A 12,770-nucleotide genomic window follows, 5' to 3' on the forward strand; every position below is an offset into this window, starting at 1 on the left:
TATTTAACGCACAAAAGAGTTTCTTTTCTGGGAAGTCCAAGTTTTCTGTTTTTTTCTTTTGTTGCTTGTGCTTTAGGTGTCATATCCAAAAAATCATTGTCAAAGCCGACATAATGGAGCTTTTCCCCTATATTTTCTGCTAGAAGTTGTGTAGTTTTAACTCTTTTTTAAAGGTCTAAGAGTTTATTAGCCCATGGCAAGATTCAAAATGATTAATGATGATAGCATAGTCTATCAACCAAGTGCCAACCTGCTTATATGACACTATCCTGCAGAACACCCCTGGGTTCACATTTCCTAATGGGCTTCCTGAAGAAATGAATCCTCTCAAATCAAGACCAGAACACAAAGGAATTCCTGAGGCCACTGGGGAGGAGAGAGGGGAGGAAGCCCTCGGTTATCAATGTGGGAGGGGTAGAGGGAGGAAACTGCAGGACAGTTTGAATTTCCAAACTAAGTAAGAGGGAAACAAATGTACAAGGCAGGGTCTCCTGGGTCTGGGGCAAAGGGCAGGGGACAGGAGAGGCAAAATGGCAGTGGCTGGGACCTGACAGCAGGTTTCTCTCTTCTTCTTCCTGCAGCCTCTCTCCTTGAGAGCCAGGTGGGTGGTGGCGCCATTGGCCATGTTGTAGTAAGCCAGCGAGGAGGAATCCTTGATGAAGATGCCCTCATAGTGCAGCTCCTATTTCCCTGCAGGAAAATATTCCCATGCCCGTGGCTTCATGATCTTCACCTTGGTAGCAGAGACCTGGCCTGTGAATGAGAGGGTGCAGGCTAGCACCTGGCCATTCAGGTTCCATTCCTGCAGGTTGGGCACCTGGACTTTGATAGACACTGAACCCCGTTTCTGTGAAGGAACTCCTCCTTGAGCATGAGGCTGCCCTCCGACTTCAGTTTCTTGGAGGCAGGCTCATCTTCCGTGGGAGGTGGGGAAATTAACGGAGGGCACTGGGGCTGGAGCTGGGAAGGACGCCACAGGTGGAGCAGGCACCAAGGCTACTGGCACAATCGTGGGCTTGGGCGGGGTGCCATGATAGGAGCGGCTGAAGGAAGCATGGGCACGCACCGCATAGATCCTGGGCGAGTGGTTGATAGGCCGCATGGGAGCGGTCACCGAGCCCAGGGAGGGTCGGACCACTGAAGCCATCAGGGCTAAGGCGTGGCGGGTTCTGCAGACACAACTGGAGTATGGACAGGAGGCAGCATTGCAGGTGGCCAGGGCCCCAAGTTATAGTTTTAACTCTTAAATTTAAGTCTACAATCCATATTTAATTTACTTTTTATATCATGTAAGTTAAGAATAAAACTTCATTCTTTTGCATGTGGATATCCAGTTTCCCCAGAGCCATTTGTTTAAAACACTTTCCCCATAGAATGGTCTGGGCACCGTTACTGAAAAGCATTTGACCCTACAAGTGAGAATTTATTTCTGTGCTCTCTGTTCTCTTCCGTTGGCTTACATATCAGTGCCACACTGCTTTGATTACTATAGCTTTCAGTAGGCTTTGAAACTAAGAAGGGTGCATTCTCCATCCTGAATAATTTCTTTTAACATATTTGTGCATTACTGGGTGTCTTCATTCATGTCTTGTCATTCTATGAGTCTGGTGGAGGGAAGGGGTGCATTATCTTTGCATAGTTGCCATTCTTTCCCTTTCCTATTAGACAATATAGATCCAGAGGCCCTCTTATATGGCCTTTGCATTCCAGTATAGCGTGAGAAATCAGTAGATCAAATCTCAGGGGGAAATTATGCAGAAATTAGACCTTGAATGCAGGTTGGTTAATTATTGGACTTTTTTTTAAAAATATATCTTTATTGATTTCAGAGAGAGGAAAGGAGAGGGAGAGAGAGATAGAAACATCAATGATGAGAGAGTCATTGATCGGCTACAACCTGGGCATGTGCCCTGACCGGGAATCGAACCCTGATTGCCTGGATCCTAGGTTGATGCTTAACCACTGAGCCACGCCTGGCCGGGCTGGGCTTTTTTTTTTTATTGAAAGAGAGAGAGAGAGAGAGAGAGAGGAGAGGGATTTGTTGTTCCATTTATTTATGCATTCATTGGTTGATTCTTGTCTGTGCCCTGACCGAGGTTTGAACCCACGACCTTTGTGTATTGGGACGATGCTCTAACCAACTGAGCTACCTGGCCAGGGCCAATTATTGGACTTTAAAGAAAAAGAAAACAATCTTCAGGAAGACAGAGAAAGCCAGGTATTTACAAGGCCCCAAATCAAGATGGACACAGAAACATTTCAGAACAGAAGAAACAGTTCTGATGGAAAGTATGACCCAAAGGCTATTTGGCTAAGGTTTTTAAGTACAGAGGCAAAAGCTAAGCATTCTCCTTGTATCTGCCGATGAAGTCTGGGACTACCTGCTCTTCAAAGCCTGCCCAATCACAAGGCCTTTTCCTGTACTATTAGGCTCATCCTTATTTGACAGTAAACAAACATTTATTTTTTTAAAAATATCCCTTGAGTACCTTGAGTGAATTTAATGCCAATCAAAATTCCAGATTGTTTTTATGAAGTTGAACAAGCTGGTTGTAAAATCCATATGGAAATTAGAGCAGTGAGGAAAGGAAAACATTTTCAATATATGTCACTCAGACAATTGGATATCCATACGGGCAAAAAATTAACCTCAGTCTATCTCAAGTCTACCTCATCTCAGACCGAAGGTAAGGAGGACATTTGACTATATTTTTTTTCTAGAAGCTTTATTGAAACACGTGCCACCTTGACCCATCCCCACATAGCCGCAAATCCATCATGTGCTCTAGAATAAATACATAGGCTCCAAATTCAAAGGTCTCAACGTTAAGTGAGACTGGCTTCTGGTCCCAGGCTTGAAACTGGTTCTATTTATTATCCTGTATCCTGAGACCAGACCCTCACCTGGAGTGGACATGTGTTGTTTTCGCCAGCCCAGAACACAGAAGAATATTCTAGTATTCATTTTACAGATGAGGAAGGTGAAGCTTAAAGTGATTTAAAAACTTGCTTATAGTCACACACAAATGTTGGTTCCAGACTTCAAACTCAGACTATCAACTCACAGGGTTTTTTTCTAGAATCAGAGCATCCTTAAGGGACAGAATTTATTGGATATTTAGTATATTTTGGATAACCAGTGTTTTCTGCAAGATCACAGTGGACCCAACAGGTAGGGTGTCCTTATGGGGGTGAAATTTCCTGAGGTACCAGATATACTGGAGGGCCTAAGTAACCTTGGATGGCTGGAATGCCCTGGGAGTGAGAGTGTCTTGTGACATTAAGATGTCCCTCTAAGGCTGAATAACTTAGAAGGCAGGTGGTTCATATGCTCAGAGTAAACTAGTGTTTATGTTATCCAGGGGAATTATGTGTCCTTATAAGGACCTTATTTTCTAGGACCTCGGGGAGTCCTTATATAATCAGAGTACTGTCCTGTGGGTTCACCTGGTCTCAGGATGGTAAGCGTGACTGTAGTTTCCAAGCGTTTTGATAGATTAAGACATTCTAAATGGTCAGAGTACCCTGGGGGAGCAAAAGGGGAGTGTTTAGAGTAATCCAAGATATCATGTAGGACCAAATTCAGGAAACATAAAAGTCACAGAGTCTGGGAGACTTGGAGAGTCTTGGGAAGGCAGGGGTATTAGAGAGAAAGAATGTCATAGGAGGCAGGGTGTTCTGAGCCTCAGGATTTTTATCATGTCAGAACATTCTTGAAGTGTCCTTATAACATCATTAACTTTGAGGTCAGGGTGTCCTGGAAGATCAAACTGTTCTCACAGAATCAGGATGTCTTAGACGTTGGGCTGACTGGGTGATTCCAAGAGTCCTGGAAATTCTGGGAGTACAGAGCTGGCAGGGTTTTCAGGTAGGTCAGCACACCCTGTTGGTATCTGAATGTGTGAAAATCAGGTATTCTAAGGAGGTCAAAGTTTTCTGGAGACCTGGTGGTCCTCGAGAGTTTGAATAGACTTGAATGGACCTGTCGTGGAGCCAAGTGTCAAGGTGTCCTTGTACAGTCAGAGCAGTGTCAGGGATCAGAGGGTCCTGGAGGACCAGAGGATGCTAGGCAGCCGTGACAGGACCCAGGGAGTCAAGATATTTTGGTGGCTCAGGGAATGTTATGGAGTAAGTCTCTTGAAGGGAATGGTTTCCTTGAGAGGCTAGGATTTCTTGAAGGTTAGAAAAATCATCTTTTGCATTCAAAAGGTCCAGGTGGGTCAAAGCTGTTCTGGGCTGTCTGTGTGTCGGAGGCAGAAGGAGGTGTCAGTGATTAGGGTGCCTGCTGAGAAGTCTAGGGCTGAGAGAGTTAAAGGACACTGGTTAAAGTATCCTGACATCAGATGTCCTGATGTGCCAGGGTACCTCAGAGAGTCTGGGCGCCTTGGGAAATCAGTATATGTCTTTACCTGGTCTGAATGTCCTATGGGTCAGGCCTGTATGATCAGAATATCTCCTGGGCTGGGTTTGGGAGTTGAGCGGTTTTCCAGTGTCAGCATGCCCTTTGCAAGATTAGAACCAACCAGGGCTTCTGAATAGACTGAAGGGTAGGATGCCCTTGAGTATCTGGATCCTTTCAGGTCAGGGAATTCCTTATAGGGTCAGAGTTTCCAAAATCTCTATGGGTCTGGATGTCCTAGAGGGTCGTGGAGTCATTGTGAGTTTAAGTTACCATGCTGATTATAAGGTACTGAAGTCAAAACTTGTTGGAAGGCCTGGCCAGGTGTCTCTCAGCCATTGAGCATTGACCTAGGATCCAGGAGATCAGGATTCAATTCCCGGTCAAGGCTCATGCCCGGGCTGCGGGCTTGATCCCCAGTTGGGGGCGTGCAGGAGGCAGTCGATCAATGACGACTCTCTCATCATTGATGTTTCTCTCTCTCTCTCTCCCTCTCCCGTCTTCTCTCTGAAATCAATAAAGATATATTTAAAAACAAAACAAAACTTGCTGGAGGGCCATGAGTCCTAGGGAGTGAATGCATTCTTTGTGCCCTAGGCAATCAAGAATCTGACAGGGTCAGAATGATTCTGAAGGCTAGAGCCTCCTAGGAACTCTGGTAACAATAATAATGATAACAAAGTAACATTTTCATCTGCTTACTATTTCAGGGCATAGTCCTAAATGCTTCTCTTATTAATTTTCAATCATTACTTCATCAGGTAGGTACAAGTGGTCTTCATTATTTGTGGATTCTGTATTTGCAAACTCACCTACTCACTAAAATTTATTTGTAACCCCCAAAGCCAATACTCTTTTGCAAGGCTTTTTGCATGTCTGGTTATTTGTAGCAATGAGCATGCATGGAGGGCTGAAAATTTTGAGTTCCCACACTTCTAGATGAGGTAAAACAAGGCAACTGCCCTGCCTTTTTGAATCAGCTCTCACACTGTATACAGGTATCTTTTGCATTCTAGTTAGCGCTGTTATTTTTCACATTTTTGTGCTTTTGGGGGTAATTTTGCTGCTTAAAATGCATAAAAGCTGAAGTGTTGTCTGGTGTCCCTAAGTGCAAGAAGGCCATGACGTGCCTTATGAGACTTAGATGAGCTTTGTCCAGGCATGAGGTATAGGACTGTTGGCTGTGAGTCCAATGTTAATGAATTAACAAAATGTATTAAGCAAGGTATCTTTAAATGGAAACACACATGCAACAAGGTTATGTATTGACCAGTTGACAAAAATATTGTGTTCAGAGGCTCACAGGAACCTATTTCACAGAGGAGCAATGGTTCAGTGTTCACTAATTCAGTGTTTGTAGTGACTTTATGCGACATAACTATCTACTTCAAATAAAGAGAGTCAACTGTGTTAATTACCCCAGGCGATAAAGCTGTTGCACAGAGATATTAAGTAATGAGCTCAGAATCACATAGCTAGTAAGAGGTATAGGTAGGATTTGAACCCATGGCAGTCTGGCTCCAAACCTGTGCTCTTTCCTATCACACCACTCTGCTTCTTGTAGGACAAGGTTACTGGGTCAGGGATCCTTGAAGGTCAGGGTTGGGGGGATCAGGGTGCCCTAAAAGACCAAATGCCTATAAATCTTCCAGCCTCCTAAGGATTATGATATTCTGTGATGTCAAGTCAAAGTCATGGTGTCCTGGTGTCCTCAGGGAGTAGGGCTAGTGGACCAGAGTTTCTTTGTAATATCAAAATGTCCTGAGAAATTAGGCTGTCCTGGATGGCTGGTCAGGGTTCCCTGGCAGTGTTAAGGTATCGAGGCATCAGGGTATATTGGAATTCAATGTTTGCACCCAAACCTGGCCGCTCCCACTGCTTGCTGGATTGGTCATCTCAGCTGTCTCCTGACCCCAGTGGCATCATCTTTCAGTTGGCAGTGGGCAGGGGGTGCTGGAGACCGGATTCATTCTAAGTAGATGGGTGATGATAGTGGCTGCTAAGGGGGCACTTGTATTTTATCAGAAATTGGAGTTGAACTGTCTACACAGAGGAGACCGCATCCACTCCTCACCCCCTCTTTAAAGTACTGCTCTGGTGGCTCCAAGTCTGGACAGTCTCATCTCCACCCCCACCCCCAAAAAAGTGTCCAAGTTGACTGCATGTTACTGGGTCTCTGGAGGTCATGGCTATCATGGAGCTCAGGTTGCTCTAGGAGGTCACAGCATATCTTGGGGTACGGGGAGAAGGGTTGGTGTCTTGGATCAGGGTTTCTCAACTTTAATCTTATTGCGGACCGAATGTTTGTGCCTCCTTCCAGTTCATAAGTTGAAGCCCTAACCCCAATGTGATGAGTATTTGGAGGTGGGGGCCTTTGGGAGGTGATTAGGGTTAGATGCAATGGTGAGTGTGGGGCTCCCACGATGGGATTAGTGTCTTTGTCAGAAAAGGAAGAGACACCAGAGCTGGTTCACTCTCTGCATTGTGAAGACACAGAAGACGGCTGTCTGCAGGCCAGTGAACAAGCTCTCTCCGGGGTCTGAATCAGATGGCATCTTGATTTTGGGCTTGCCCAGCCTCCAAAACTATAAAATTAAATGTCTATTGTTTAAGCGACCCAACATTTGGTTTTGTTTGTTTATTTGTGGGGTTTGGTGGTAGTGTTTTTGGGCAGTCTGAGTTGAGGGAGACAAATGTACATTGAGGTCCCCTGGGGATCTTGCTGCAATTCAGATCCTGACTCAGTAGAACTGTGGTGGGGCCAAGATTCTGCATTCTTAACAAGCTCTCATATGCTTCTGATGCTTTTGATTCATGGGCTATATTGAAAGTCTCAAGGTCCTAGAGGATTATGATTTTCTGTCTTAACTTGTCAGGGTGCTTTTAAAGGATGCATGTGAAGGATTAGCATGACCTTGAGGATCAGACTGTTGTATGGGTGCAGTGTGTTCTAAGGGGGTTAGGGTGTCCCCATTGGGTCAGTGTGTCCTGAGAACTCAGAACTTCATAGTGGGGGTGCAGAGGATCTCCTAGTAGAGGTGGAATGTTCTGGGTTCCAGTGTGTCCTAGAGGATCCTAGATTCCTGGGGTACCAGGTTGTCTTTAAAGGGTCAGGATGCTCTAGTAATGTCAGAATGTGCTTGTTGGGTCTGTGTAGCCTCAAGAAGCAGTGTACTGTGGGTGTCAGATATCCTGACTGCTCGGGGATTCTGGAGGTGTCAGGGTTTCTTTGAACAATCCGAATGTCAGACTGTCATGTGAATCTTTGTCTCCTGCAGAGTCCTGAGGCCCAGGGGGGCCAGGATGCACCTAGAATTCAGATGCTTTTTAGGGTCAGAGTTTTCTGAAAGTCTGAGCAACCTTGGAAGATCACGGAGTCCTGGGGCTCTGGGTGAATGAGGAGGTGACACTGAGAGGAGGCAAGCAGAGGGTACTTGAGAACTGTGGTGTCCTGGAGACTCATCCTACGGTTCAGGTTGTCCTCAGGGGTGTCTAGTGTATTCTGAGAATCAGGGTCTCTCAGAGGGGCCAGAATGCACTTGTGTCAGTCTTTTAGTTTTCTGGAAGCAGGCCTCTGGGTATCACCCGCAGGCCCATGCCAGGCAGGCCCTGCTCCTGGCCCCATTTGCACCCTCCCTCCTGGTAGGGTTCTGAGGAAGGGTCTCAGGAGGAATGTGGTTTCCCCTCCTTCCCCTGCCTGCTCCCAGGAGGGGATTTAACAGGACAAAAGAATTTGTCCTCTGGGAATAGGAGCTCTTGGCCCCAGTCCCTGGACCCTCCAACAGAGCACCTTCCCTCATCCGGCTTGTGATCCTACCCTGCTGAAGGGGCTCTGGTGACCAGGCAGTGATTGGATGGGCCCACAGGGCCAGGAGGAGGTCATTCCTTCGAGACTCGGGAAAGGGGCGGTGTGGGGTTGCAGGCTGGGCGAGGAGGCAGCTGAGAGCCAAGGGAGAGAGCGGAGCGCAGGAGAGAAGGGGCAGCGAGAGGGAAGGAGACAAAACGGAGAAACGAACGGGGTGAGGGCAAGGCAGAGAGAGAGGTGACGCTCAAGCAAAGGACTGGGGAATCAGAAAAAAATAGAAAAAAGGAGAGGCAGTGAAAAAACGAAGATATCTATCTATATCTACACAGAGAGAGAGACTCAAGAGAGGTATAAACAGAGGAGGTAACAGGCCTAGAGGTAAGCAACCGGAAGGGAGAAAGGCTGGCCCAGCTTTAGCGACGCGGGGACACAGACCCCACGCCCAGGGTGTGCGCTGTTCGGTATGGAAGTGGAAGGAAGGAGCGAGCGGGGCAAGCGAAGGAAGGGGCGAGTCTGCAGCAGCGCCTGGCAGAGTCTCCAGAGCTGCCCGGCCACTGGGACTCAGGCCTCCACGGTGGGTGAGTGACTCCCGGGGGTGGTCCTGAGCAGGCCGCAGGTGTGGGGCTCCAGGCCTGGGCTCCTGCGGGGCAGTGGTTTGCCACAGGGAAGGTGAAGAGAAGAAATAAAAAGCAGAGCCCTAGGAGGTTAAAACCGTGGGTGCCTGAGAGGGCCTGGGCCGCTCCTTCAGCTCACGGGCTGGGGAACCGAGGCCCTGGCGGTGACGCGCTGCTGAGCAGCACCCAGCGGGGGGCAGAGGCGACGCTGAGTGTCCTCACTCCTGACCTCAGAGCTTGCCCACCGCACCGCCTCCTCTGGAGGAGAGGGCTGGCGGGGCCAGGGTTTGGGAGCTGAGGACAGCAAGGGACCAGTGGCTCAACCCATCTGGGTCCCCAAGACAGACGGTGAGCCCTGGGTCGGGCCACACCCCTGGGTCCCCATGGGGATGGGGAGCCTCCGCTGCAGACATCTCCTCTTCTGTGCGTGCCTTCCAGGTGTTTCTTTTCTCTCCTGTTCTCTCTTCCCCGACTGGCTCTCAGACTAATTAGTGTGGGGGCTTAGTGAGCCTGTGGGAAGGACAGGCGAGCCTTTCCCACGAGCTCAGGTTCCTGCAGCCAGCGGCCCCGCCAGGGCCGGAATCAGGCAGAAGATGAAATGTTCAGAGGGGAGGGTTGTCCGAGCGGAAGGGGGGGAAATGTTTTACCCTCCCTGGCGAGGGGTGTAGGAGGATAGGAGCCTTATAAAGAAGGTTTCAGGGGAATGTGAGCCTGAGAGCAGGGACAAGTGATGGGGTCCTAGAGACCTGCGCCGTTTGTTAGGGTTTCCGAGCGAACAGGCGATCCACAGGCTGTGACCCAGGAGGTGACATGTGTGCTCAGAGAGGTGAAAAGCACGCGCAGAGGCACTTTACATGGGGGCGTATCTGGGGGAGGGGAATAGGGCTGGGCATGCCCTGGAGAGGTGAGGCTGCCAGGGCCTGAGTGCCCAGGGTGTGAAGTGAGCCTGAAGAGCGGACCCCATGTGGAGAGGGCAGCCCGCCTTAGGACACTCAGAGGGGAAGCAGGGCCGAGGCTGAGCTGCGTTCCTAGTTATGGAAGCTGCAGGGCGTCTGTCTGGGGCCAAGTCTGTGTGAGGAGCAGAGGGGCACAGCACAGACCCTCCGGGGAACAGCATACGAGGTCCGGGAATGGATGGTCGTCCACCGGGCAGCAACCTCTCCCTTCCCCTCCGTCCCCAGACATGAGCACTCAGCCCTGCAGGAACCTTTCTGGTGCAGCGGTGGGGACACCAAGGCTTTCCCCGCACGGAGAACGGAGAGGCCACCCGCACTCCCGGCGCCGCCACCGCACCACCTTCAGCCCAGCGCAGCTGGACCAGCTGGAGTCAGCCTTTGGGAGAAACCAGTACCCTGACATTTGGGCCCGAGAGGGCCTTGCCCGGGACACCGGCCTCAGCGAGGCCAGAATCCAGGTGATGCCCCGTCCTCAGCAGCCCTGGTGCTGAGGCACTCCCGGGACACAGGCTCTCCCGGGCATCAGAGCCCAGCCTCAGTAACAGCCTCGCCCACCAGTCACCATAAGCTCATCCGCACCGAGTTCACCCTAGTGCCACCCTGATCTAACTTGAATTTCAGCGCCTACCCCCAACCTTAACAGTGCTGTGAATTGCAACAGAAATTCAATCTTAACTCCTCACCTACCTATAAACATATAACCTGGCCCCTAACCACGGCCTCAAAACTCAACCAGCCTGAGGCTCCCTCAAGTCTAACGTGGAGTTAATCAGTCTAAAGTATAAGCCCTACCCTAAATCCAACCCTGTCTATAACAATTAAACGCATCCATTGTCTTAACCTCTAGTAACCCTGGGGGAAATTTCCTATTTTCCGGGGAGGGAAAATGCCATCGTGTCATATTTATCTCTTTCTTGTTGGAAGTTGACATTTCTTACCCACAGTTATAGGGGGCAAATTTAGATGCAAGTTGGGGAAAGGAGTATGCGTCTCACTTTGCCAGCAGGCCTGGCGCAGACATGCCTTCTGGAGAGCTTTACTTCCTGAGGTGATGTGGGAGAAATGTACCCCGCACCTGTACCTTCTGTCACTGGGGGAGGGGCCCCAGTCGCAGTGCCACCTAACTGAGAGAAGGGCTCTGACGTGGCTGTTCTCCCCACTCCTCAGGTCTGGTTCCAGAACCGCAGAGCTAAGCAGAGGAAGCAAGAACGGTCACTGCTCCAGCCACTGGCCCACCTTCTGTCTCCTGCCACCTTCTCTGGTTTCTTGCCCGAGTCCCCTGCTTGCCCCTACTCCTACTCAACACCATCTCCACCGGGCACCTGCTTTCCTCACCCCTACAATTATGCTCTTCCCTCTCAGCCCTCTACAGGTGGTTCCTTTGCTCGACCCCACCAGTCTGAAGACTGGTACCCCACCTTGCACCCAAACCCCGCTGGTCATCTGCCCTGTCCCCCGCCCCCACCCATGCTTCCTCTCAGCCTTGAGCCACCGAAGTCCTGGAACTAAGGTCAAACAAGTGCTGATAAGATAATTGCCTAGCCCGTGGCCTTCAGGAAACACAGAGAAAACTAGGCACTTTCCTTTCCTTCTAAGAGTAAAGTAGAAATGTGGTGAGGGGCAGCTCAGAGATTAGAAATTTAAAAATGGGAGATCATGATAAAGGCTCACAGAGGTAACTGAGAGAATTTAGGGAGGTGAACCTACTGGAAGATACACAAAACCCTCAGTAGAGGTGACCAGAGGAAGGGTAGTTTTGATGGTAGCAATGGTTGCTGCTGGTGTATAAAAAGGGTTGAAGGAGAAAGAACTTGTGGGGCTTCGTTCATTGAGGCCACGATTTAAGATCTTCATCCCAGCTGTTGCTGGCTGATTTCAGGAAGGCCTTCCATGTAAAGCCTGCCCATACATTCTTTCCCAGTGACCCACCCACCCCCAAATCAGTCACTGACTTTTGTTCATTCCATCCTAGAAGTATCACCTGAATGTATTTGTCTTCTCCATTCCAGCAGACACTGCTTTTGCTAGCTCAGCATTTTCTAATTCCCCTCATTGGTTCCCTTAGCTTCAGTCTTTCCCACTTCCAACAGACCTTGCAAATCCAGTCATCAAAGAATGACTCCCCAATGTCTTATAAAAAATAAATACGATCTGATTAGCTTAGCCTGTAAAAGACTTGACATTCTTTGAACCTAACTTTTAAGTTGACTGCACGTTGTTGTTTTTTCTTGGATGTGTGTTTTTTTAATTGAAAGGAAGATTTTTTTTATGTGTAAATACCGTAAAGATTGTGCAGAAATGTATATGGTCTAAGCCAGGCAGTTCCATTTGCAGCACTGTTTTATATGTAGTTACATAATGTGATTATAGCTTTTTTTAAAAAATCCGCACTCAAGGATATTTTTTCCATTGTTTTTCAGAGAGAGTGGAAGGGAGAGAGAAACATCAATGTGAGAGAGACACATCCATTGGTTGCCTCCAGCTCTCACCCCAACCGAGGCTGGGGATCGAGCCTTCAACCCGAGGTTCGTGCCCTTGACAGGAAATTGAACCCGCCACCCTTCAGTTCGAGGGCCAACGCTCTAACCACTGAGCCAAACCGGCTACTGCTAGAGCTGGCATTTTCTAATTTTGCATGCAAAAAAATTAATTTCTGCACCTAAAGACAACTGCATTTTGGCCTTGTTAAGCTGATATCATTTCTAGTTAAGTCTTCCCATTTCTGTAAAGCACTTGCAAGTAAAGTCTTCTTATCAAGAGTATTAATGAGGGCTGGGGTCTGGGAGTTTCCAGCCTTGAAAGCATAACTTCCCATGTTAATTTTAGTTTTATTTTGGGATCTGTATAGTCTGAACAAATTTTTCTAGGGATGTTATGTAGTGGGTCAAAGTGTGCTGCTTATGGGTTGAACTCCACGAGGCTCTCAGCCCTCAAGTTGCATTCAACCCTCTACATGCCTTGGTATCTCTCCCTGGCTGTCTAATAGGTGACCAACC

General features: G+C 48.6%; 1 protein-coding gene across 1 annotated transcript; it reads left to right on the top strand.

Moving 5' to 3' along the window:
- The first annotated feature begins 8,667 nt into the window (after positions 1-8,667).
- PROP1 (PROP paired-like homeobox 1) lies at positions 8,668-11,283 on the top strand. Its single transcript, XM_016201529.2, has 3 exons — positions 8,668-8,782; positions 10,000-10,232; positions 10,942-11,283. Exons 1-3 carry the CDS (start codon positions 8,668-8,670, stop codon positions 11,281-11,283), a joined length of 690 nt encoding a protein of 229 aa, XP_016057015.2.
- Positions 11,284-12,770: the final 1,487 nt, after the last annotated feature.

Source organism: Miniopterus natalensis, chromosome 4, assembly GCF_054644295.1.
Source record: "Miniopterus natalensis isolate mMinNat1 chromosome 4, mMinNat1.hap1, whole genome shotgun sequence".
NCBI lineage: Eukaryota > Metazoa > Chordata > Mammalia > Chiroptera > Miniopteridae > Miniopterus > Miniopterus natalensis.